At 42.0% G+C, this 27,804-nt stretch overlaps 1 protein-coding gene across 2 annotated transcripts; it reads right to left on the reverse strand.

Moving 5' to 3' along the window:
- Positions 1–27,489, reverse strand: cgnl1 (cingulin-like 1). Of its 2 annotated transcripts, none has more exons than XM_034561883.1 (19): positions 27,309–27,489; positions 22,906–24,613; positions 22,583–22,677; positions 20,638–20,743; positions 20,098–20,199; positions 19,540–19,676; positions 18,272–18,410; positions 17,837–18,049; positions 8,764–8,970; positions 8,519–8,623; positions 8,259–8,411; positions 7,570–7,740; positions 5,137–5,298; positions 4,908–4,997; positions 2,669–2,752; positions 2,335–2,459; positions 1,848–1,956; positions 1,569–1,732; positions 1–1,452 (listed from the first exon to the last, which is right to left on the reverse strand). In XM_034561883.1, exons 2-19 carry the CDS (start codon positions 24,559–24,561, stop codon positions 1,296–1,298), a joined length of 3,975 nt encoding a protein of 1,324 aa, XP_034417774.1. In that variant the 5' UTR covers positions 24,562–24,613; positions 27,309–27,489; the 3' UTR covers positions 1–1,295. The 2 variants fall into 2 exon arrangements, with proteins under 2 accessions (XP_034417774.1, XP_034417781.1); XM_034561890.1 differs by having other exon boundaries at positions 20,638–20,740; positions 27,309–27,470.
- Between the last annotated feature and the right edge of the window lie 315 nt (positions 27,490–27,804).

Here is a 27,804-nt window from a genome sequence, read left to right on the forward strand (position 1 = left end):
TTTGAGAGTAACTGGAAGTAACTTTATTTTAGCCTCAGCAGGATTTATGAACATACAAATGCGTACAGAGAGGAAGTTGCAGCGAGGTGTCCACTCCACAGTTGTCACACTATTCAGCAAAGAGCCAACAGAGAGTGCAAATTATCACAGTGTAGCAAAACATCAACGTCAGTTTATCTCATTTGAAGAAATTCCCTCATTCAGGTCATTGGAAATTAGAGGAGGTCTGCACATGTACAAGGAATTGCAAGGCTTTATGTGCACAGTGGCACAATTCAATTACACATGTTTAGTTTAAACAAAACATTAAACCATGTTCAGTATCAACACTGCCCCATTCAGGAGGGAAGCCACCAACGTCTTTAGAGATTAAATGTGTTTGATATGGGGCTTTGTTCAGTGCTGTGACTTTTATAAGTCTGATTCAATAATCACAGAAAAGACAGGAGAAAGTTATTTTAGGTATTGTCACATGATTGCACAAAGCAGCGTTTTCTAATAGCTGTTAAAGCAATACTGTGATTTTACTAATATTTGGAGTAACGTGTTCGAAAAAATTCAAACAAATGCCTGTTGATAATATTTTCATGGATCTATTATTTGTATCAAACCATATATAACTGTATGAAAATGGATGTGTACAAAGTCCCTCATTTACTGTTCCCTAAAACCCTCACTGAGACAGGATATTGTGTATTAAACTGTGAATAAATAAGAGAAACATCCTGGCACTCATCACTTCATATACTCGTATTTGATCTTTAAAAAAAGAAAAATGTAAATATTTTTCATTTAACTGAATGATATAAAAATGAATATTCATATACTGCAGGTACATTTAACATATTTCATAGGCATAAAAACTGAGGGTTAAGAACCTCATATTGTTCAAAAAGGCAGTACTGGTTGCGTTGCTTTACAGTGCATCAAAGAGTGCGTTTTCAACTTTACTGATGCTCGGATAATCATGAGAAATCCATTTGTTACACTCACAATAAAACTGGCAAATTTACATAAAACTTAATTTGGGGATGTAAAAATACCAAATTAAACAGTATATACATTTTTAATCTACGTGACAATCAACTTCTATGATTTCATCCTTCGATCTCAAAGCTGCTCAAATAATACTGAGTGAATTTATGGGCATCGAGATTGTACACATAATCAATCACACAGGTGTTTCAGTGTAATATCTAAGGCTATTCTTCAAAGAGCACAAAGCACAGATCTCCAGCGGTTTAGACCAACAGTGATGCATGTAAAGCAGCTTCCTCCTCCAGCTCAGGGTTTGTTTACAAAGTGAAGGTGGACAAGATGTTTTCCTGACTTGAGGAGCGCTTGTACCCCAGTGATGAGCTGAAGTACGTCTCCCCGTCGGTGCTGATGTCATCGTCGTCATCGTCGTCGTCGTCCAGAGTGTTGAGCAGCGGAGCGGAGGTGCTCTTACGCCTGGAGAACACAAAACAATATCATAACTAGGACACACAGAGAATGTCGGTGTATGATTTTTAAACCTTTTCTTATTTTAGTCTGTTACGGATGACAAGTTGCTGTTCTGCGTTCACCTGATCTCACTCCGCAGAGCTTTGAGTTGGCTCTGGAGCTGCTCGTTGGCCTCCTGTTGCTCGTCCAGGTCTCTCTGCAGCTTCTTCTTGCTGTGCTCCAGTCGGTCGATCTCTTCTTCGGCCTCATCCATCTGCCTCTTTAAGGCCTTTAGGCGCAGATTCAACTTCAAGAAGATCAACACGTACAGGATTAAAAGGGAGATCAACAAATATGTTCACTATGTGGCTATTAAATCAAGATCTGTAGTAAATTGAGTTTAATGTATTGGCAATACGTACTTGATCCTTTTGGTCTTGAATTGAGTTGTGTTCTTCTTCACCTTGCATCATCATTTCTTTTACCTTCCTCTCTAGCCTGCGGTTCACCAGCTGCAGGTTGGCACGCTCCCTGAAACATAAACGCCATGCATCATCATACCGTACATGTCATGCACATCATTCACTCTTGCATTCATCTTTGACATAAAAGTATTAGGAACTGGTAAGATTCTCAGCCAGTCAAAGTTGGACTATTTCTCTAAATAAGAAAATCATTTAAAAATGACTGTTTAGTTACAATTCCAACTAATCTACAACATTTAATACTTTAATTCTAGTCCTATATAAGCTCCATCAGTGTCTAAGTATAAACTTTGATCTAGAAGACGCTACCTGGCTTGCATACCCAACCTAATGAACCTCTCTACTTCTCAGTCAACCTTCCCTCTTCCATCACCCTGACAACAGCACACCTCATCTCTATTCCCCATCGGAGCCTTCATCTCACCTTTCCTCCCCCTCTAGCCTCGCCTCCAAATCCTGTATGCGATCCTCCAGCTGGGCTACCTGGCCCTCTTTGTTGGACTTGTGGGAGCCCTCTAAATCAGCCACTGAGCTCTTCAGGTCTTTGGTCTAGAGAGGTTACAAAGAGAGAAGTAGTGGTGTGCACAACTGGGAAAAAGTATGTTTTTGTATGATAAGAAATATGAATGATGTGAGAATGGATACAATCAGATGAAAACTATGAAAAGAAATGGGAATGAAATGGGTTGGAGCTTTGTTCTGAGTTTATAGAGCAACACTGTGTGTAGTTGTTTTCCTCCAGACAAGAGAGTGTGTACCTGTCTCTCGAGAGCCATCTTGTCACACTCCAGGTCCTGTCTGCTAGCCCTCTCCTGCAGGAGTTCATTCCTCATCTGCTCCACCTGTCAAGCCGAGTCCAGACACTGTCATCGCTACGGTCCCAAACAGTCTGATGGCAATTATTATCAGACATTGTCTGTGTCTCACTCACACCAGAAACCACTGGACCACTCAGTGACTCAAAATACTTAACAATAGAAGAGTTAATGCTCAAAGGGCCTTAGTTAACTGGTGAGCGGGTTTTTCTTGATTGCACCATTCCACTGTTTGTTTAAATCTTCACATGACAACTGGTTGTAGTAAAAAACAAGCAAACACACACACACACACCCACACTCACACTCACACACGGTGTTATGATAGTATAGTATGATAGTTACCAGCCTATAGCTGTTTCACCCTGTATCACATGTGTTTTTATGCTAAGATAAGTTACTGCTTGTCTTATATTTAACAGACAGATAAGAAAGAGGTATACGTAGATCTTCTCAAAAATAATAATATAAATAGAATGTTGAAGTAATCCTTTAATATTAATCTGATGCCATCATATATTTACTCTCTGAACACAACATCAACCCAGAGAGGCCTTACTACATGAACATGACTGCTCAGTTTAAGCCTGGTTCAAAAGAACAGAGGATGAAAAGAAATCAATACAGTGGTGATGGTTCTTTCTTTGTGAGGGGAGCTTAGAATTGGTGATATTTTATGCCAATTAGTGGGTGACAGTGGCTGCTCTGATGAACGATGGCCCCCTATAACTGGTGCACCCAGCACAGTGCTTGAGGGAGCTGAATCAGCAGACTGGAACATACAGCGAAACTAATCTGCTTTGTGAAAGACGGCAGGAGAAGAGAGGGGAGATTACTCTCATTTAGACAGCAGAGGAGCACCTGGTGCCAGGAGAGACGCAGGTGTTCCTACTGCTGCCTATGCTGCAACCCCACCACCCCTGCATCCCATAGCCATACATCCCCCCCTCTCCCGCCCGCAGACAGTAAAGCACACCAGCACATACCCGCATGCATGTGTGTGTGTGTGCGTGTGTGTGTGTGTGTGTGTGTGTGTGCACACTGCCAAACACACACAACTAGCACTCAACCATACTCCACTCTGAGTGCACAAAGCTCAAATGTTGCCTTGACAACCGGCCTCAGCCTCATGCTGAACCAATGCCACTTTGTCACAACGCCACTCTTTTCTCCCTGCCTCCTTAAAAAAAAAAGGGAAAACATTTAAGGAGAATTAAAACACTCTACTCGACAACACTAAGCTACGCTACGCACAATAATATATACTTTTGGTCACAACTTTTGAATCTGTGTCAGTTCCAGACTGAGAGGAACCTGTAGCCAAACTGTACAGGCCTGTGTTTGGATCTCAATGGTTTTCATTTAATATTAAGGAGATGCAACAGTCCCATGAAACTTTGACCACAAGACATAAACATTTCCATAAACCAGTAGGGTTGTAATAAAGTTACCGTATTTCAAAAACTCCTGAAGCAACATCCTCACCCTGATTCGTAAGCACTCTCCCACGATCATAAAAGTACATGTGCATTATAGACATTTTACTCTCTGTCGGCAGCTTTATCAAGCAGAACTGATAACTGGAGCCTTTGCTTGTGAGGATATAGACTTCCAGCACATAAACTGGATTTGTTCCCAAGATGAAGTTACTGAGCGTCATTTCCAAGTGAACTCCACAACCTGAAAACTTTAGACATTTGGCAGATTACATTTTTTGGCACGAGCGGTGCATTAAGGGGGTTCTTTTGTGACTGATGCATGAACATTGGATAGGCGCTCTTAGACCACACTGGCAGGCCACCAACCTGAATGATTATGCAAGATCACCTTACAAAGCAATAACCAGTCCACTGTATCCATTCCAGAAATAAACTGGGAATTTTGCAGTGTGGATTAGATATGTAACGACGCCGACACCTGAGAGTGAACACATGCACCAAAGCACTGATATAACCCGTTAAACAGCATTTCAATCATGGGAATTGACTCTTTCGGGATTATATTTGTTTTGTGAAGATCACGTTTGTTTTGTTCAGAGATTAGTGAGTGCAGTCATGGCGTTAAAGGTGGAAGACGTAGCAACAGGAGATCTGGATATCATTTACAGGTTGAGACGGAACAGAGATACGTCTGTTAGAACTAAAGGAGACATGGACCGACAAAGGTGAGCACTGAGAATTACCTGCTCTCTTCCCCGGTCTATCCTGTTCATCAGCTCGTCTCCACTCTGACGCTCCTCATCCAGGTCCAACTCCAGCTGGGCGATCCTGTCCTGCAGGACGAAGCAGTTACATCCGTACAGTCAGTGAGTGTTAGCATCGGAATCTGTTTTCTATTAATAAATCAACAACAACAACAACAACAACAACACCTACTGAGGTTTATGGGCTTTGTTTGACATCATTACGCACCTCTAAGTGTTTGACGTGTCTAGCTTTTTCATCTTTAGCGTGGGACTTTTTGTCGGCCTCCAGCTCCAGATCCTGAACCGTTTTCTCCAGAGTCATCTCCCTGAGCACGGCCTCGTCTCGTTCACTCCGACACTGCCACAGGTCCTCCTCCCGGAGTGACAACTACAACGAAATTAATCAATATACTTCACGGATACAAATGACTGAAACTTGCTTATTGCTAATACATGTCATTCCCTTGGATAAAGACTATTGTATTTTTGTCCCTTATGTTTAGTAAAAGGGGTTCAGTGGCGCATTAAAAAGGACCCTAAGCATGGCGATAAATACTTCTTGAAGGTCCATTTCCCATTTAAATATGTCATCTTGCTTCTTATCTTAGGTAGCCTAAGTATCTTAAGTATCAACACTGTAGCTACAATTTAGTTGCTGCTTAGGGAAACTATTATATGGTTCCCCTGAGTGATTAATGAATCCAGTGCAGCTAGTTTCCCCCTGTGTTCATTCAGCAGCTGTGCCCCCAACAGCTGGAAAATTGCCCCCATTGCTTAATGCTAAGACAATAAAAAAATCATCATCTGCCCTTATGTCCCACCCAGAACAAATATTTAGCCATTAGTGCAGAATAATAATAATAATTTCATCATGTAAGTACTTAAGTAAGACATAATCGAAGCCATTGAGCTAAGCTAAACATACACTGACTTAATAATACATGTAATGGGATAAGTGTGCATCCTCACTCAGGTCCTAAATAGCACAAATCAAATAAATTCATTACTGTAAGATCTAGGGAGTGAAACTTGGCAACACAACATAGCTGTTTTAATGCAACCTAGTTGGACAGGTCTCTCTTGACAAGAAAAGAAAGAAAGAAAAGATTGAATGTGCCCTGCACTTGTAATTTTAGTTATAGTCTGCCAAGTCCACATGGGTGGAGACGGACGAGGCATTTGAGAGCAGCTGGAAAAGTGGACTCACTCAGCCCAGTGCAGAACAATCTGAGTCTCAGGAAAAATGGAGGAGGAGGATGTGAATCCTGCCAACACAGCTTTCACAACAATGATATCACAACACTGACATCCTCCTCTTCCTGTGCACCAGCTGGATGTAGACAGGAAAAATGAATGCTGACCATGTCCTCACATACATACTTAATGAAAGCCCATAACAGGAACATCCAGGTCAGTAAAATTGAGTGGCAGCATCTTCTGCATGTCAAATATAGGCTGAACGTAATGACAGTTTCCAGTGGATAGTTTCTTTCAGAAAAGGAAATGTAAATACTCTTCTTTTGTCTTTGCTATAAAGCCTTTTGAGGTTATTAAGAGCGGGGCACAGCCAGCCTGCCAACACCTCTATTAAAAAAGGTGCCCAGTTGAGTTTTCATTTTTAAACAGGCATGGCTTTGTTTTCAGGGTTAGAGTTGCGGTACATTGTGTAACAAACATGCTAAATGCATTTTCTGCCTCAACATTTGCTAACCCCTTTTTTTAATGTTTTGAAATCTTCATTGTTTCAGCATGTTTACAAGTTTTCTTCTCTTCTATTATTGGCACATTGCTTCCTTTTAGAGCACATCATCTCCAACAACATGTAACATCACATTACTTCATAGAACCACTCGTGGTCAAACGACCACATCAAATCAAATCTCAAACATAACTCACATTGAACCCACTAAAAAACAGTTAACTTTTATGTACCGTTATGTGTATTACTCCTTTGTGTCTATGGCCCATTTATCCCTTGACAGCATTATGTCTATTATATATATGTCCTGAACCACTTCTCCTTTCACTGAACTATAACGCTGTTTCTGTGTGGGCAACGTAAATACAATCTCAACTGCCCTGCCTAGTTAGATAAAAGTTTGATAAATACATAAAACAACACAAGCCATCCTCTTTCTAGCATAAATTATTCACATTCATCTGTTCTTATTTTCAACAAAAACATTCTTTACATTCTTAAGTCCTGACAAATTGCTTGAATGGAAACCATACAGAGTGTTCACATGCTGTTAAGTTTCACCATGATGGTGTTGTGACCACAAATAATAAGGATATCTCCACATTTCCCTTTTAATTCTAACTCTAAGTGCAAACATTAATTTAATAAAGAACAGAGATTTTCCAGAACTTTAGTCAGCTCAACTGCTTCACTTTAATACTATGTTTTGGGTTTGCGAGGACAGCAGGGAGCAGAAATACCTAAGTGATGACATCAGGACAGGATGATGTTAGTGGGAGGGGTCAAACAAAACGATGGCTCATCATCTGCTGTTCTGTATGGCTGTATAGGCTCAGATGGGCTGACTAATGATGGCCTTGATTTGACCACACTGACTATGAAAGCAGGGTCAGCATTCCAATCTGTAACTCCTCGCTGAGGACCCATTACGCTACATGAGGCTGACGTGGTCCACTGTACCTCTCCTTGCAGGGTTTTGGTAGCCAGTAGGCACTTTTCCAACTCGTGTCCTCGCTCCTTCAGAAGCCTCTGCAGATCAGTCAGCTCCCGACGGTTGTTCGCTTTATAAATATCAATCTGCTCCTGGAGCTCCAGAGTGGACGACTGGGAGGTCACCGCAATATCATTCATCTGTAGGCACAGGGAGGTAGAGGACAGTGGGGGAGAGCACAGGGTGGGAGAATGTGAGGAAAAAGTAATGAGTACACATATCCAACCGGAATCCTTTAGAGTCCCTTAATTAAAAAACACAAGTGAAATACTTCAATGGTACAATAAAATCAAAATGTGTTTTAGGCATTCTTTGCACTTCCACATGATGAAGACAGTTGTCACCAGCGTGACTAAATGAAACGTTTAATATACCCTTTCTCCTAGCTCTCAAAGGAGGCCCGAAGAACCGTTATTTTTTGTGACCAGTTATATTTTTCATCTTCAAGAGCAAAATAAGGTTCTGTGAACTGACTACATGTGAAGCTCAAGGAGCACTTGGCCTCAGCATTGTTTTAATTACCTAAATATTTAAGAGCTCAACTCAACTCTTTGATAAGAGATTCATTGGTCTCAAAGATTAATAAACACATTTTACCAAAACAGAGTCCCCACTCATGCGACTCCTGCTGGGATGAATGTTTCTCTGGTACTCTCACCTCCTTCTGAAGTTTCTCCACTGTGCGGTCCAGCAGCTTCCTCTCATCCTCAATGCCATTCTTCATCTCCTTGTACTGCTCCTTCTGAGTCCTCTCTTCTTGTAACCTATCTTCCAAGTTATTGTGTTCAGTGCTCAGTTTGGAAAAGTTCCTCTGGAGAAGGACACAATTTAAAAAAATGTCAAACCGTCCTTGAGGAATTTCTCTATGTGCAGCGCAGCGCAGCGCAGTGCAGCGCAGCGCAGCGCAGCGCATCTCACCTGCACATCCTCCAACCGAATGGTCAGCGCTCGATTGGCACGCGACATCTCCTCTTCTTGCTCCTCAATTTCAGCCAAAGATTCTTCCAATTGCTTTTTCTCTCTCTGTTAAGCAGACATTGTGGCATATAAGACGCTCATGTAGTGTAATATGATGCGGTGGCAGTGTAGAACTAAACCAGTAATATAATTAAAGAAGCAGCAGTTCTGTGACCGACCACTCTTTATGCATCTGGACTCCTTACCTCCAGTTGGCCAGCTCTGTCGCCCTGCTTGCTCTCCTGTAGTTTGGCCTCATCGATGATGCGCTTGAGTTTGGCCACCTCATTTTCCAGCTCCTGTGCACGCCTGTGCAGCCGCTCGGCCTCTAGGGTCAGGCGCCCTGCTTGGCCCTCCACTGCACCCTTGGCTGCCTCCACTTCAGCCTTCTCACGGCCCACTGCTGCACTGCTCTGCAGATCAGAGCAAGACACGAGGCTTCAGTACAAAGGAGGCAGGAGTCTGTGGCACGAAAACAACGATGCATGATGGAAAGTTTGAAACTCTCACAAAGCTCTCAACTTTCTCACTGAAACTTTGTTGCTGTGGAGACCCAAAATGCCCTCCCGTAATTCTCTCACGGTACATAATGAAGCACAAACGAAGGCAACTAAATCTGAGCCTTCATTAGCCTCTGTTGATTGAGGGCCACACAAAGGAGATCTGCTAGTCTCCTGTGATCCAGAGCTTTTACAACCGACATACTCCTGTGAGGTGACTTTTTAGACTTAAGTCTTGTGTCCAGTGGCAGAAACAGAGTCCTGTGAGCTCTCCCCGTGCCTAAATTTGTGAATGAAGATGTTTTTTTTGGCTTTGACATTTCAGAGTGGAATGTTGTGCAGGAGAGAAAGAGCGGGAGACGGACGGAAATGACATGTCTCTGCGACAGGAGACTGAGACAAAGAACACTGGCAACAACCACACGACTCAATCAGTGTGACAGATAACAGGTTGACACCCTTCCAGAGAACACCAGAGTCTGTAAACAACCGTCATCCAGCATGTGATTTGGAGGTTGAATGTTTGGAAACTGGTTTGCCAATTGTTTGTTGATCTCAGTACAGGGAAGTACAACACGACCGAAGACATTTACAAAATATATAGTTACGGTTTCACTTTATCACAGTGTTCACTGTGTCAAAGGGTATAAGGTTCAACGTCTCTCTGCACAAGCAGGTTACTCTCTGACATCCAAGTATGTCACAGAATGTGTGTGTGCACAAAACACAAGCACACAGGATGTAAAAACTGGTTTGTATTTCGCGAGCACAACCTAAATTACATCACAATCAGCAGGTAGAGGATTCATGAAATATGGGTCCGTTTGTCCGACATATATTTATCAGAAGGTTACTTATTTACAAATGCAGAACTTAGTTTCTACTGAAATCCAAAGTCTACTACTCTTCACCCCTTAATGCTCTTTGTGACTAAGTTGAAAGGCGCTTGTTGATCAAGTCGTCATCATGCGTGAATATAGACACGTCCTGTACTCGAGAGCTGACGGGTGCCTCCCTGCTTTAGTGGTAGCAGGCCAGTAAGACCTGTTTCCCCTGTCTCCCCAGGGCCGCCCTCATCTCTGCCTGTTCATTTAGTTTCTTCAAAGGAGCGAGGAGACATTTTTACCTCTTAAGATTAGCCAGACAAATCTCTTGTGTTATGTTGGGTTACAGCAGCTTCCACACGTTGCTTTGAAATCTCACATATCAAAGTGTTGGTTGCCAAATGGGATTGGGGGTGGATATCGGGCTTAACACAGCTTTCACTACAATAACTAGAAAAGCACTGCGCAGAACAAAGCCCTATCTCGCAATGTTAATTAAAGTGAAAAATACTTAATGCATCTTCCCCGGTTCTGTTATGTAAATTTAAAGGGTTCTCCCATGGTCCATTCTAAACCCTTCAGCCAAGTTTCATTTTTTTATAACCCTGCTGACAAACAAACAAAGTGAACCTTGTTGGGTGAGGTAATAGAGCATTGACAGTGCTCCATTTTAACAACATATTTACAACATGTTCAGCCCTCACACTACCCGGCCTGTCCCACTTCCCACATCAGGTCATACCAGTTAAAAACATGGACGAAGCCACGCTGCCAGAAAGAGGGAGACCCTGCAGCTGCCTGTGAGAGGAAGCAGGGGGGATGCCCATAACTTTGAGACTTTCCATTCTGCAACTCTCATTGGAGTGATTTAAGTAGATCTGCATCATGATCTGATATATTTATGACAAAACACAAGCTTGTGGAAAGATCAACTTTCCTTAAATTGTAAGAAAACAATATAAACGTCACCTCAAATTAATATGTTCCTGAGAACCATTAATATTGCCCATTAATATCTTATAGATTCAATTCCTGATTAGGCTTCACTAACTTGATTATTTTATGGTATAGTACGACAAAAAGTAAATCATTCATTAAAAGTGTTAAAGTGTGAGTAAAGATTACTTAACAACCATTCAAGGATTAGTGCTAAGATAACAATCACGTAATCAGCTATTAGACAATGATTTGTTTAATTTGTCCATTTAATACAATTCTTTATCACCTCTTTAAATACAAATTTAATAAAGAGAAAACAACTCAAGCTGACTTCAGAGTATTAGTACAATATCATAGCTAGCCTTTTTGCCCCTCCTCTACACCAACCCAACGTTTGACTTGGTCTCTCTTGTGTACTCAAGCCGTTTGCATAAAGTTACACATTAACTAACTTTGTGCAGTCTTTGAAGCGCGCCACAAATACTGAGGTGAAGTATGTGTCCCGAGTCGTGTGCTGTGGTGAAATCTAGGATCTCTCAGTTGTTCCCACCAAATAAGGCTCAAGCAAGAGCTGATGGTCTAAAGATAAATACAGCTGCAAGAAATCTACAACAGGGTACATTATTTTCCTAGAATAGTTCAATCCATATTTATACAAACTGTATTTACCTACAAATGTCAGCAGGAGTAACCCCTTTATCAGATATACAGGTAACACCATCAAAACTCACAAAACTGCACATACACATACAATTCAGCTACAAGTAGTTCAAATGAAACTCTAAGAGACCCACTATGAGTGGGTAAAAAGGTAGCCCAAATATCAATCAGAATTACTGTAAAAATACAGGTAGTTTCTCCAAATTAAGTACTTTTCCACAAATCCAGCTGCTTACATGCTGTTATTGCTCTCCCCTCCCCATTCCCGACGTTGTTCTGCCTGTGATTTGTTTTTCGGTTTAAGACCAACACGTTTTTTTACCATATGACTTCCCCCAGAGCATCAACCTTGAAAAACATACTGTGAAAACATGTTTTCCACTAAACCCAACAGACTGGCACACAATATAACATGCAGTGCACTAATATGTTTAAAAGGCTTCAGCAGCTGCAAAAACATGCTAACTGAGACTTGGCTTCCAAAAAGGGGTCAAGGCAACACTGATAAAGTGATTGGCTGATCCTAAATGAAGCTTCTGTAAAAGTTTCACAAGGAAGTTTTATCTCACATTTCTTCTTTCCTGTGTTGTCAAAGCTCATTTTGTTTACACATTTCTTCTTCCCTTTTTTCCCTGTGAAAGGTTATTTTTGGGGAGTTTTTCCTGATCCGATGTGAGGTCCTGGGACAGGGATGTCGTATGTGTACAGATTGTAAAGCCCTCTCAGGCAAATTTGTAATTTGTGATATTGGGCTATATAAAATAAACTGAATTGAATTGAACATTAACTTTCCTACTGCCCACAACAAACCGATCTGTATGATTCTCTATTTTAGACCAATAGTTGCTGAACCATGACCTCCACCTCCCCATGGCTGCCATCACCTGCAGACTGCACTACTGATTCAACATGAAGCTTCAACATCCACCTGCTGTCTGCATTACCACAAGCATAGACTACAATAAGAATACTCTTATATTATTGAGCCTGCATGCTATGAAGACTTTACGCATTAATGTTTAAAAAAGGTGTGTACTGGAGTTCCTACTTTTTCTAGTTGAAATGCATGTTATTTCTTAAGTCTAAACAAAGAGATCAGAATTGTAAACAGGTTGTAAATGTGTGGCAGGCTATAATTAGCCTTTTATCTCTTAGACCGTTAGCACTGTAAGTGTTGTAAACGTGCATTATAAGTTTATGACATAGATAAAATGTCACCAATCCTGTTTTTTCTTATCCTGGGTTTGAGTTTGTGATGTAGCCTCATTGTGTCAAATAAAAATGAGGCATCAAATCCAAACTTGACTTAATTAAATAAAACTGGTCAAGGTCATTCAGAGTACAGGTCGTACCCGTGTGGTATCACCTTATCTGAGCTTAATCCTCATATCAGGAGAATAATAATTAAAGAAAACACTGTCTTGATTGAAGTCTTGATTTCTTTTGCCAGCACAAAGTGTGTGTTACAAATACAACAGCATGCTTCATTAAAGAAGTCACCCAGACCTGAGGTTAACTGGGAACCGAAAGCCTGCCACAGACTAAAAGGAAGGATTGAAGTAGAAATTAAAATGCGATAGCTGAGAAGCACTGGCATCTCTTTGGTGAAAGGAGGGCTGTAATCAAATCTTCTCCTCTGAGAAATGGAAACAGAAACCGGCTTTTAAAGTGTCTGTGCAAAGCCAAACTTCAAGCTTTTGGCTGTAACATGACATTATTGAGACTAGTGAGAGTGTGACCATGCAGGTGTTCTGAGTGACTTGATGATTTTGATATTAAAAAAGGTATAGAAAGAATATGGCTTCGTAAAAAATCTGATCTGTTGACACACACCGTAATCTGCAATCGTCAATGACACGAGCATGGCTGTAAAACAGGAACCTGTTTTGATGTAACTTCAGCACAGTGCCCCTAGCCTGCAAGATTAAAACAACTTATTCATCAGAAAATGGTGAACACACTATCTGAAGGGATGTGGAACTGAGGTTTTCATGATCTCAGGGATGCTCTGAAAAACATATGCTTGTCAATTGTACTTGTTGTTTACTTCCTGACCATCAGTACAGTCACTGACAACTTTCACCCCAAATAATGTAGGGACAATTACTGTAGCATATTTGATCAAACTAGGTCATGTGAGCTTACACTGCACACTACTTTGGGGTTTCTGAAAATCCCAAAATGTAGCATCATCTAATCTATTGCCTTTTATTTCTGTAAAAATATTCAGCACACATTAATTTCTCAAATTAAAACTGGATCAATCAGTGTGACAGAAGAAAATAGGGGGTGGAGCACTGCACCAGATGTAGTAACTCATAATACTAATTACATTAATTACAGAGTATTCATTTAAATTATGAATGTTATTGAAGTGAATGTTACTCGAGACTTTGACTTTCAGGCTCCACAGTGCCAATTAAATCATGCACCGCCATCCTGGCTAAAACTCAAAGAAAGGGGTGTGTGTGTGTGTGAGTGTGTGTGTGTGTGTGTGTGTGTGTGTGTGTGTGTGTGTGAGTGTGTGTGTGAGTGTATGTGTGTGTGTGTGTGTGCGTGTGTGTGTGTGTGTGGGGGGGGGATTCCTGTTGTCCATGCCTATGGCCAAAAAAGACTAGGTTTGAATAAACCTTTGAGCAAGAGAAGGAACGCGCAAAATCCACATCCCCCACAACACCAACCACTCAAACATGGGAGATCTCAGTCCAAATTGATGTTCTGAAAAAGTCAGCTGGCATAGTTACAAATACAATATGAATACCATGAGACTGCCAGATATTCTGATTCATTATTTCATGGTCATGTGGATTATAAGAAGGCAGAACAATAAACACATTAGAAAAATTAACAATCTCTGACAAGTTTACCAGAAAACACACTCTTAAAAGCAGTGCTTGATGAATTCTAACTCAGGTTCTAACCACCAGTCTCAAATGTTATTGGTCATCTCTTTGGGAGATGTGTATTTAACGTGATACCTGCAAGTTGTTTTGGCAGATTAGGCTCCCACCACATCAGCATTCACAGGCAGCGAGGTGAAGGAACAACAAACACTCAAATCCAGCCACTGGCTTCACACGGACGTGACACTCATATGGCCGTGCAGCAACATTTTCTGAACTGAACGTTTTCTGACTGAACTGCTGCTGTATTTAATTCCCATTTTTAATGTCACTATAAAGTTATCATTAAAGCCATTTGAAGTCCAACAAGGAAAGACGGCTAATTCTTTGCAGTCTCCGTCAGGATAAAGAAACTCTCCATCATTTCCTTCCTCACTCACTGCCCTGCATCTCCTTCCAGCTCCTAACGCTTGGAAATATAGTGCTATCATCAAACACACAGACTCATGCGGGAGTCTTTACTTTCAAAACAAGCCTGAGGGGGAACTCTTCTGTGGGCCACGTAAGTTTGATGATCAGACAGTAGGACTTCAGTTCACACACTGGCAGAGATTACTCGAATGGCCGGCTGAGAAAGAAGCGAGAATGGCACAGGCCAGAAAATTAACTGCATTGAGGTGAGCGGGAGATCACCGCAGAGTCTTCTGTGGAAACTGTGGAGTTAGGAAATGAAAAAATACAGCATTTGGGATTGAGGTTACAGATGAGAGCGTGATAACAATGTGGCCGTGTTACACACTGTGGCTCGGGGCTGGAGATGAAAATTAACACGAGCTGGAAATGGTGTGATAAGCACAAGGCTCTGTCTTTACAGTTAGGAAGGGAGAGTGCAGCTGAGACCTATTAAAGCCTCTAACACTGAGAATCCGGAGATCTGCGGAGACGGAGATGCAACTGCACCATGAAGAGGCATAAATGAAAAAGTGCAAGCCTCTCCCGCAGGTCAGAGCGGGTGCACTGTAACAGGGCTGGAGTTGAGTGAAAAAGGAGGTCTGCTGCGTGCACATTCTCCACTTCGACCCCAACATTCCTGGAAACAGACCCTTCTCTCTACTCACCACACCTCATCTTTCCACATGTTTTGCATACCAGCACATGCTGACACGCAAGATCAAATCCACTTCCAAATTTGCAGACGCCTTTCGCTACAGAGCATTAAGAACTCAGGTAAGTCAATATTTTAATAGGCAAATTCATATCTTCTTAAGAAAGTATGACCACGTTTTTTTCAAACTTGATGACATTCCACAGATTTCAGCTCATTGTAAACACAATGCAGCTTTAAAATTCAGACACAAAACAGGCCCGCTGCTTCTTTCAGGGGGTCAGCCACGCATCCCTTTTTCTACAGCACACTGACCCACTTATTCAGCATGTCCCACCCCCCGCTGCTATTATTGTGTGAAACAAACTCATCATTCATCATCGACTGAGGTCCGCAATTACCCCCACTCTTTCAGGGCACAGAGAGAAGAGGGGAACGACGCAACTCAGGAACGGCCGCTCATTAGATTAGTGATGGCTTGCCACTGCAATTAACTAGTATACAGAGCAACTCAGTGCTCCAGTTTTCAGCATTCTTCTTCGCATGGGCTGCTCTGGTCCACCAGAACGTTAGGGCCACTCGGAGGGGGTTGGTTTGAGATGGGGCACACAAATAAAAGATGCACAGTTCACTCTGGCTCTCTTTCTCCTCTGTCTGACGCCCTCATACAAAGTTGAAACGTACATGAGATAATAAACAGCACTCCCTTTTAATGCCTTTTCAAAACCTGGAGCTCAGACTACTGGCCACATGCTGTGACCATTTGAGCTTGAAAAGGCTTTGGGTTTCATGGTGATACTTAGCTTGCTATTCTTTTGGTATGTGCATATCACACTGTATTCTCATGACACAGAAAACCATAATGTCTAGAATGACAGAGTATGTATTAACCACATGCTTTAAATATGCAGATTTTGTAGATATGACAACAAAGATATTTAATTGATATGTCTTTTATATGACGACAGAACATGAATTCAAGGATATAAATGACTGAGAACTCTTTCACATCTTAAAAGAGAAACACAAACATACTTCATCCTTCCAAATGTTTACAAAGCACTGAGGCTAAACCCCTGATGACATACTCCCTCAGGGGAACAGTACCTCTGTTTCAACTTAAGGAAATGTTCTCATCGACTGTTGCTGCAGAGCACTGCTGTGGACCCCCACCAGGCCTGCAGGAAGTCGAGAACAAGCACAACTTCCACTCTTTGAGACAAACAGGACACACGTGAGTCACACAGTGACCTACTGAAAACAATGCGTCTTCAGTCCTTTCAGTGTGCCGTCTCCTGCCATGCACTGCTGCTCATCTTATCTTAACTCACCTCACCTCCCTCCATTTTTAGAACAACGGTTTACAAAGGCTCTCTGCTCGACAGAAAATGTACTTCAATCATTCACTCTTAAGCCATGGCTGGTTCTTCACTGGTTCAAGGAGGTTTATAAATTATGATGTGCAGGTTCAGAACTTTACTTCTTGCGAATATTGTAAAAACAGAACTGTGTCCGAGTCAGTTTTGGAGTATAACAGGGCCTTTAATTGAGACTTGCTACTAAGCTACAATAGTGACCTTGCCAGCAAGGCAACTCGTAAAAAATAATCTACAGATAAATGTCTCAAAATGTTATTATTAAAAATCCTTCTTCCTGTAAAATGTTCCTCCCTAGAGGAACAAGCTGAGATAAGACAACACCTCCACACAAGAAAGACTTCCCATGAAAAATGATTACGAGCTACATTTAACTGTCACATGGCATTCCATTTTCATCAGTTTGCTCTGTTGATGCAGCTCAAGTGTGTGAACTAACCTGAGCTGAATTTCCACTTGCGTCATTTGAAAAAAAAAAAAATAAATCATACAGCTCCACACTGCTGTATGTGAATATCTTATCCTATGCTGATCAGTGCGTTTAGACTACTTTATTTATGCAGTGTGATTACAGCACCAATAAATACTAGAATGTGTAAGCTCTTTAACATAAGCAAAAACAAATCACAGAATCAAGATTATGACCTACACAGAAGCAGCAGCAACACAAAACTAAACTATTCTTCACTGAAGGAGACTGAAAAGTGTTATGATGAGTGCAGGTCTGTGAAATGATGTTGTTGAATGATAATATTTTAAGGTTTTTGTTGTATAATATAAAACAAAATCTAAAGTTACTCAAGTCTTTTCTTTGCACTCAGATATTTACCTGGTACAGTAACACACACATACACACACACGCACACACACACACACACACACACACACACACACTTATCTTTACTCTCCTCTGTGACAGGGTGCATGTCTGGAGTGGGGGTGGGCGCAAGCAAAGGAAATGAGGAGGAGGGAACACAAGGAGTCAAACTGGAGGAGAGGGACGAGAGGAGAAACAAATGGGAGGCTGATTACCTGCTTGGCCTCCACCAAAGATGTCTGCAGCTTGCTTATTTCCTCCTCATACTGATCCCTCATCTTGTCCACCTCCTGATCATGAGCAGACACTTCCTCCTTCAAGGCTCCTTTTAGAGCTGTGAGCTCCCTCTCTCTTCTCCTGAGCTGCTCCTCCTGCTCCTCCTTGGCGAGGAGAACTCCCTGCATCTCCACCCTCATTTGCATCATTTCCTGTGGAAAATAAAGATAGTTTGGAAATATTTACAACTGCACCTTGAATGTTAACCCACTCAAAAGCTCAATTTTACATAGTTTTAGTATTCAAGAGGCCTTAAAACCTTTCATCTTCCATGGTGGTTTTGATGAGGTCATTGCAATCATTCACATGTTCTACAAGCTTAGAGTAGAACAACTCAACAACTTCTTCTTTAGAACAATTTAACACTGCATTACCCCCATAATGATGTCTCTCTCTTCGTCTGCGGCTGACTTCTTGGCTGAGTCGAGCTCGTCATGCATCTCTGACAGCTGGTCCTGCAGGTCTCTGATCTCTGTCTGGTGTTGCTCCCTCTCCATCTTCACCTGGAACAGCCTGACAAACCACATGACACATCACAACACATAGTACAGGCACTCTACATACTGTGTATGTACATGCACATACACACCAACACACCTGCACCTTAATTCACACAGAGATGGCAGCACCTGTGCTGGGTCTTAATGTGAGGCATATAGAGCTCAGGGGTTAAAAGGAATACCTGAGCGATGGAAAAGCAATAACGTGTAAACGGCCTCTACATGATGACACAGAGGAGAAGGGTGATACGTGATGTGAGGATCCTCAACAAGTCACCACAGTAATGTAGACTGAAGCATATTCCTGCTGTAAAAGTAAACTAAAAGGTGTTTGGTATTGGGTCATTCTGAGAAAGAAGCACAGTAAAGCTGAAACTACAGCGGATAGTCACCTGAGACACAAGGCAGAAAAAAAGAAACCAAACATATATTGTGAAGATTATTCCAACCATATCCATCTAAAATACTGAGAACTGCAAACAAAACAAGCGAGCTATAGATAAATCCAACACTTTAGACATCAAACTGAGCAGTCCAATATAATGTTTATAATATGTAAAGGAGCAAAAATGGAGCTGGACAGTTAGTAACGTCAGAATGAATAGTAACGCAGCCACCAAGCATGCATTAATATGGAGGCTGAAAGATAAACCCACCAAAACAGAGGACTCGCATATTATAAGACAGAGCAACTACAGTAACTACCAACAAGCTGAAAGTTTTCATCAACAGACATCCTACACTGCTTTTGTCGTGACAGTACATGGACATTTAGTGTCACTTCAGTGCAAAGCAACAGCTTATGAATGTCAAGCTAATTATTATTATTATTATTATTATTATTATTATTATATGACCTAAGGAAGGCGTTACCAGCAACATGGTTCTTCTGATACACCACTTCTTCCATTCGCCTGTCAACAAGGAGCTTCACGAGGAGGGCATAACATCCCAGCAGCTTGTGGGCAGGGTCCTCAACAAATCAGCCGAGATCAGTTGCGTAGCAACAAGATCCTGGTTCCTCACCCGCCTCCCTTGTGTGCTAAACTTACTAAACCATCCCAACAGAGCTACGCTCGTTGATTAATCTCCACTGATCATTAGTCACCCGTCATTCTCCAGAACGGTCGCTCTGCACTTACTCTTCCACTGTGGCTTGCAGCTCCACCTCTGTTCTGGAAAGCTTTTCCTTCAGACGCTTGCACTCCTCTGCACTGCGCTCCAGCTCCTGCTGCAGCTTCTTCAAACCTGCTACTGCCCTCTTGTCAGCCTGATTCTTCTGTTGGTGAAACGCACAGATATTACTGTTGACATTTCAGTTTCAGTACACACATCTGGTCTTTTACATCCGCTGCAACAAGCTTTCTTTGGATTGAATTGATTTAATCTGTTTGATAAAAACATAAAGACATTGCCATTTTGTAAAAATGAACTGAAAAGTAAATGCGTAGCAAACAACAGTGTTTTGAATTCCCACTTCCTCTATTAAAAACATCCACTCACGACAATATTACAGGTTTTCAAGATGCTGAAGAGCCTGTTCATTCTAAATGTGCCTCTGTGGTAAACTTCTGATTCTAAATCAAACCAGTAGTCCCAAAATGCTCTTTAGGATATTCTCAAGGAATAACACATTTAGCTATGAACCGATCGTCAACATAAACAGGCTGGTGTTGGAGGCACAGTTAGACTGTTGTTACCGTGGTTTGGTCCTCAAGTTGTATCTTCAGTTCGGCCATTTCTTTCCCTAGTTCCTCATTTTGCTCCTGCAGAGCTTTGGTCTGTGCACCAAAGTCCAGAGACTGACAGAAGAAGACAGAGGTTTTAGGGTTTCTTAATTATTATTGATTCATTATGAATAACATTAGAAGATGAATATTAGCACTCGGTTATCAAGTAAAGGGTAAATATTAAAATAGCTGACAGTGTCTGCTATGTCACAGAGCTTCAGAGATATGATATGTTCAAAGTCTTAAAATATTGCCGTTTTCTTCAGAGGTTTGAATCAAACAGGATGTTAAAAAATAATTTACTTTGGAAATTATTGTTAACACAAATACATGTTGCATTTATCAACCTGTCAACCATTTCAGCTTCACTTTGGGAAGCTAAATCATGATGGTAAAACTGCACTTTTACAACCCCATGTTTAGGATTTGAATATAAACATGTGCAAAATGTGCAAAGGAGAAGTGGCATACTTTAGTAGTGCACAATTACAATGAATAACAATGTCTCACTTTGTTGTCGCCTTGTGCGCTCGCTGTGGCCCGAGACTTCAACGTCTGTATCTTCTCAAAGACAAGGTTGACCTTTCTCTTTGTCGTGTCATCATTATCGGTGCTTCTATATATATATATATACACACACACACACACACACACACACACACACACACACACACACACACACACACACACACACACACACACACACACACACACACACACACACACACACACACACACACACACACACACACACACACACACACACACACACACACACACACGCACGCACACGCACACACACGCACGCACACACACGCACACAGACGTTATTAAAAAGGTATGAAAAACAACTTTTCTCAGTGTTTGGGGAATCAAGAATTAATTGCAAGTCATTCCCAGCTTAGAAAGGGTCAGGAAGGATCAAGCTGCTTTGATGTGTCACCTCTCAGCACAAACAGCTTCATTACATCCGTCCAATAAACTATGAGGCATATAAGCAGAAGAATGCGCAGTTTCATGGAATTGCTGCATAGTCTCTCTTCATTAGTGGGAGCCAGAGCAAAATATTTAAATGCAGCAATCAATACATTGGTTAAGAAATATCACTATGTATAAATGAATCTAATGCTTACTGTAATAACAATGATATGATATAGTAAACATTTATAGTCACGTAGCACCGTCGTTCATATATTAGTTACAGATTTTTTAAGAGGCCTGACCACAGTGGGTCACAAAACCAGCCACACCAACACATGTTCTGCCTCGAGCCCATTATCTCTGATGGTAACATATTTGATATCCTATATTTAAAGATAAAGTGCTAACCATTGACAGTATTGATCGGCTCAGTCAAAACCTCCTTAAACCTAAACAACAACATTTCCAGAGCTAAGAAAAGCAGATGCCATTCGCATGAAAAAATAAGCATTTCTTATTGTCAGTTTGAAGTCCAGAGATGAGGGTTTTCTTAACCCACAGAAGAGCAATAATTCCTCCAGTTAAAGTGAAAACATCAGAATTCACAAAACCGGAGTTTCACTACTTTCATATGACAGCCGTGATTCATTATTTCAATAAATTATATGGCTGCCACAGATAGCCAAAACCCCCAAAACCTATTTTCTCCTCATACAGATGATTTTCATTAAACCTTTATAACCCCTGTTTGGTGAATGTTTGTCTTCAGAGGCCTTGGGAATGTAGCTCATTTTCGCCCCACTTCCATCTGTGTTTCCCTTCCTTTGTCCTGTGACTCCTGACCTGTGGCCCGACACACCCAAGCAGTTTCCTGCTCTCTTTCTACATTATCACAAGTCTGTCGCACATTAGAACATTTGCTAATCTATTTAACTCGGAAATCACACACACAACTGATTCAACTGCTGTTGAGTACAGTTTAATTGGCATTAGTCCTTCACTTATACTTTCTTTAAAACAAGAATTAACAGTGCCTTCCTACTACAAGTTAAAATACTGTAAAGAATGCATAAAACATCATATTTAGCTGCTTTAAACCATGAACTACATTTAACCTTTTAACCCAACATGCCTTTCCTTGTCAGGCAGTGAGTGTCTGATTACAGATACAAACGGAACATTTTTAAACACTGCAACAAAGCAAAGAGAGAAACTGGGATTGTGCAGAAAAAACTAACTCCAGACAGCTGGATATCTCACAGCCTAGATGGGAGGGTAAGATGAGCACATTCCTGAACTTTTATCACAAACAGTCCAAATCTGATAAAAAACACAGAACAGTCTCTTCCTTCATGATGCATTACCTTATGGCGCAACATATTACATTTGGATTTTAGAGTAAACAATATGCTCAGTTCATGAGTCAACAGCCAAAGAATTAAGACTAGAAAATGTTCACAACATTCAGTCTTTAGCAAATAAAGCAAAAAAGTATATTGATAAGAAGTAGCAAAAGAAATTCAAGATAACTTACCCATCCTTAAGGTAATTGAACAAAATTAGTTTGGCTGTCTCTTCGTGTGTTTGTTGTGAAAGCTCCTGTTGACCTTTCAAAAGATCGGGTGTCGCCTGTCAATGACAGGATAAGAGAACTTAATGAAGTAAGAGAGATCTTAACAAAGCAGAAAAATGACTTATTCTCTCACAGATCTTGTTTTTATAAGATGGAACAGACGATCATCTGTTGGAGAATATTCTTATAATTCAAGTAAACTAAGACACATGTAAAAACAAAGACATTTAACATTCAAAAGGTAAGATTAAATCAGAATTCTTCAGCATATATTCCCTTTTTACCTGAGCATCTGCCTCTGTATTGGGCTTTTTGTCTGAGGTGGAAGAAAGCTTGGATGGAGATGTTGACGGCGATGTTGACGAAACCTTTCCAGTTGAGGAGGGACTGTCCTCGCTTTTGTGGCTCTTGAATGGTAGTGAAGAGGTGCGAGTTGGTGGCTTGTAACCCTGTATGGCTCCAACACTTTTAAAGATGGTGCTCTGAGGGGAGCCAGGCGCGCTGGTGACACGAGATGAAGCCCTTGAGTCGCCCTTACCATCAACAGACGTGAGCCAAGAGTCCTGAACGCCGCTTGTTCTCTGCAGCCGGAGCTGTGAGGGCCGCAGGACATGCTCCATCGATGTGCCTCGCTGGCGGATAAATCCGTCCACATAGCTAGAGCCATCTTGTAGTCCGAAGGCGCTATCCACACTGCGTGAGCGCTTCCTGTCGTCTGGATTGATCCTGTTCCTGCGGCCAAACCTCCCCCTGCGCTGGTGGCTGCCATCTTTGCCGTCAAACTTCTCAATGAGTTCATCAACACCAGGAATGGAGGCTCTGTCAATGTCTCTGCCTGAACCTGGAAGGAAAGGGATGTAGCGGCGGTTCTCGTGGCGATTGATGGTGTCTGGGTGCAGGGGGTCCATTTGTTCCTCCACCAGGGCCTTAGAGGTGGAAGATGAGGAAGAGTGGCGGGAACGGGATGAGGATTGAAGAACTGGCCCGCTGGAGTCAGTCCTGCGTAGAGGAAGGACATCCGGCTCACGGCAGGTGCGCTCAAGGCTGGAGTTGGTGCTGGTCATCGAAGAGGGAGATTGGGATGATTTCTTGCTCTGTTCACTCCTGGGACGCGACACGGTGGAGGGCTGAGGCTCAGCTGGAGACACTGGTTGCTGCTGCATTTTAGAGGCTGATTTGGACTGAGGTGGATTCAGGTTGGCAAGACGAGGTTTGTACTGCGGCTGAGCCACTATGGATTCTGGCCTGGCCTGACACGGAGCCAGATGGGCTGAAGGAAAAGCCTGGGGCTGTGACTTTGGCTTAGGAAGGGCTATCTCACCCAGGCTCTGGGGTGGAAGTTGCCTTTTCTCTTGCTGCGCGGGAGCTTTGCTCCTGTCCTGGCTTGATGACATGGCGTTGGACAGCGCAGGTACAGCAGATTTGGAGAAGGAACTCTGGTTTTGGGTCCCAGTCTCAGCCAGAGGCCTTGCAGGAAGGCTATGAAAACCATCAAGGTTCAGCGAGTTGTTATCTGGATCATATGGCTGCAGTAACTCAGGGTGCTTCTGAAAGTTCAGAAGGGAAGATGGTTTCTTTCCTTGTGAATCTGCGATGCCATTTTGAGGACCAGTGTAATGAGTCATCTTCTGAGACCCGTACTCCATGAAAGGGCTGTTGGATCCAGTCTCCTTTCCTCCCCTGAAATCATACTCCTGGTGGTTCTTAATAAAAGAGCCCTCTGTGTCGATGTGCCCATTACTGTTCGGGTCCATAAAGGATTGAGCAACCCTGTCCTGGTTGTTGAGCACTACATAGGGGTGTCCATCTATACCCTGGACACGGATGCTGAGACCGTATGTACCAGCTCCATTGCTGTGGGGCCTGGAGGGGCGGGACGGCTGAGTGTGGCCCTGCTGTGGTCCACTGTTAGGAATGCCAGTCACTCTGTACGACTCCATCAGGAATGCAGAAGGAAAATAAATCCCACTCCCTGGATCAGGTGGTCCACCTCTGCAAGCAAAGATTCAGACAGGTTTATTTGATGAGACACTACATAATTCAGTAATATCAACAATTGTTTCCCAGTTCCACACTCAGCTACTAATGAAACAATAAAGTATTGCTGCATTTAATTATGTTGTCTGCTTTCATTTATTTTTCTTGTTTTGCAAGAGTCTTAATGTTCTGTTTTTGCTCCACTGAGATCTGAACAAATGAAGAATGAAACAATAAGGTCCCTGTGTTGTCGATAACATCTCAGTCAGAACACATAGTATCTCTGAAAATATGAGTCAACATCAGCCACATTCTTTGCAAAAATGACCAGGTACTGTTTAGAAAAACATGACAGGTGTGTGACTAACACAGTGACTGTTTCAGGGCATGACATATGTTAAACAGGTTAAGAGAAAGGTATTCGCAGAAGGAAAATACTTTAATGTGAGTCATTCAGACCTGAGAGAAATGTGAGAGCTCTGCCATCTCTACACAACTTTAAAGGTGTTAGAATGTGAATGTGCACTATGTGTGTGTGTGTGTGTGTGTGTGTGTGTGTGTGTGTGTGTGTCTGCATACACAGTGTAATCAATCCGTGTAAATGACATTGTAATTGCAAGCCACGCTCGTGGGATATGCCATAAAAAGAGAGCAACAAAATCTTATTTGGCTCAATTTTGTCATATTTATAATAAATGCGGGGTTGTCGAGGTTTGACTGATTTGCTGCGCGACTGTGAGAACACAGCTGGCAATAAATATTAAACTCTGTACAAACATTAAAGTAAGACTACTACTGAATGTTGTTAGACACATTTATGGCTGAAAAGCCAGTGAAGACAAAGCCATCAGCAGCAAACATGTGTTTAATTAGACAATGGGCTTTGAACAGGTTCCTGTTTGCCTTGCTGATAGTGTCCCATTCTACCTGATGTTACAATACAAAGACGGGCTGAGATGGGGCTGGAAGGAGGACACTGATAAGACCGGCAACAAAGCCACAGGCAGGATATATAACATTAGCATGAAATAGGTAAAGTCAGACAATACTGAGCTCTACTGAGCCTATTTAGTTCAAACATAGCACCATGTCGGGTTTGGAGATATGACGATGCATACTGTCACAAGATGTACATTTGTTAACCAACACAGGCTTGCCATATTGGTTGTGTTGGGTTTCATAAGTTCATTGTGAGCAAAGTAGTAAGCACAAATCAAAGCGCAGCGTAGCTTTATCTCAATATTGGATTTTTTGTTTTATTGTTTTTGCTTCAATATTAAAACATATGTCAGGTATTCATTGGCTGGATTAGCCCAAAAATAACTGAATATTTGATCTGTAACAGTTTCTGAATTTATTTTCCCCAGAATGTATTATATTGGGGTAAATATCTATATCATAAAATATTTATAAAAACTGCATGCACCCTGATAGAAGATTTCAGGGTTTCCCATTAAATTGGTTAGACAAGGTGGTAAGCCGGCACCAACATGAAACATCTTGTTAAATACACAGAATTTGCGGCATGATAGCCCCTCTGCTGTTTTTAACCCCCGATTACATTTAAAAATAAAGTGTATAAATCTATTTTTTATTAGCAGAAACTGTCTGTGTTTCAAGTTAGGCGGCCTGCCTCTGCCAGAATGTATACCAGACACCACTTATGTTGATCTGTCGGCCACTTCTAGCACCGTGAGAATAATTCACATCAGCTTGATGTCGATGAGTGTGCTGTCCGATAGTGCTTCTATTAATCACATTTAGTCCGCTTCCGACCCTCCAGTCTGAACGGGAGGGAAGGAGGCCAAGTGTCCTGTGCACGAGGAAGAGTGCCGTCAAGTACAGATTCAAGCTATCGATGACACACAATATATTATGTTATCCTCAGTGTAGCCATGTATGTCCCAACAAGTGTGCAACTGTCTTCCTCCCATTGTATCCGTCAGTGCAAAAGGAGGAATCATTCACTGAGCTGTAGTTCAGGGAGGCAGTGCTGCCTTCACTGGCCTAGAGGTCAGCGTGGAGCACAGGTTGGATGTCAAGGCCCTTGCTTTGATCTGTGCAGAGGGGAGACTCTGCAAAGATTTGACAAAGCCGAGTTGTGTCTCCTCGTGTGAACTGATTAGTGTTCTGTGTCACAGAGTCCAGACCCTGTCTGCAGCTGCAGCGGCTCACATGACTACACGAAGAAAACACTTCAGTTAACAGCAGCCGACCTTGACAGATTGAAGGTAGAAGGTGAACAAGTCAGTCGAGACAGGGAGGATTTACACTGTGTGAAAATATGAGTACGTTACGTAACATGAACGGGAGTGCACTAATCTGAAGCAGGTAGATGCAACGTGAGCGTACGGGATCAAGCGTAAACAATACAAAAAACTAAAACACAATAACACCAGTGTGTTCATGCCTGGCACTGATTTAGAGAAGTCTTAAACCGTGAACGTTAGGTGACTGACGTGAAGTTTACGCAGTTTCTAGACTCCGTGCAACAGGTGGCTTGAATCACAAGCCGGAGATTTACTTTAAAACTTCTTCTTTTTCCGCGAGTCGCTTCAGTAATTTAAGAGCGTACGTCAAGTGTCCTTCTTGCTGTTGAATGTTAATTTGTTCTGCTTTTCGTTGCGTTGAACGTCTCGTAACGCTCTCAAAGCAGACGCGTAGTCAGTGAACGTCACAATGAATCTGGTTAGTGAGCGCAGCTACTCACCAGCGTCCTTCTCGCTCGGTCAGTGATCGCAGAACATACACGTTTGTTTACAACGATTTTAAAAAGATGAGCGGGTGTGAAAAGTACCCACGCCACTGCTTGCTAACTTATTTAGTTCTGTGTTGTTTTGTGGGAGAGAGTTTCAGCAGGACGTCCGACCATCCGGGCCGCTCCGCCTCCTGAAACAAGCGCACAAACCCGCCCCCCTCCTCAAAAACATTCGGCTGGTCCAGGAACAGATTTCGAAACCGCACGTTGTAGGCGAGGCCTGACACGGTAATGGATACGTTAATTATCTTTTTGTATTATTATTATCTAATTAACTTCCTCATTAACTCATTATACAAAACTTTAAATTAACTTTAGACTGTCAGAGAAATTAATTTATAGTGCTCTATTTCCGTGTACTCGGAAGAAGCTGGGCCAACACAATAATACAGAAAACACATTGAACCGATGGAGCCTAAATGATGGAGCTCGTACATTTTAAGGTGCG

This window comes from Cyclopterus lumpus, chromosome 3 (assembly GCF_009769545.1).
Source record: "Cyclopterus lumpus isolate fCycLum1 chromosome 3, fCycLum1.pri, whole genome shotgun sequence".
NCBI classification, from domain to species: domain Eukaryota; kingdom Metazoa; phylum Chordata; class Actinopteri; order Perciformes; family Cyclopteridae; genus Cyclopterus; species Cyclopterus lumpus.

What these genes read in the sequence shown, in the direction of transcription:
- cgnl1 (XM_034561883.1), bottom strand. Translation starts at nt 24,561, where the DNA reads ATGGAGTCGTACAGAGTGACTGGCATTCCTAACAGTGGACCACAGCAG. An exon ending in CTGCAAGCCACAGTGGAAGA is followed by an intron (nt 18,411 to 19,539) that starts GTAAGTGCAGAG and finishes GTGGTTTGTCAG; the next exon opens with GCTGTTCCAGGTGAAGATGG. An exon ending in GACACGTCAAACACTTAGAG is followed by an intron (nt 4,998 to 5,136) that starts GTGCGTAATGAT and finishes TTCGTCCTGCAG; the next exon opens with GACAGGATCGCCCAGCTGGA.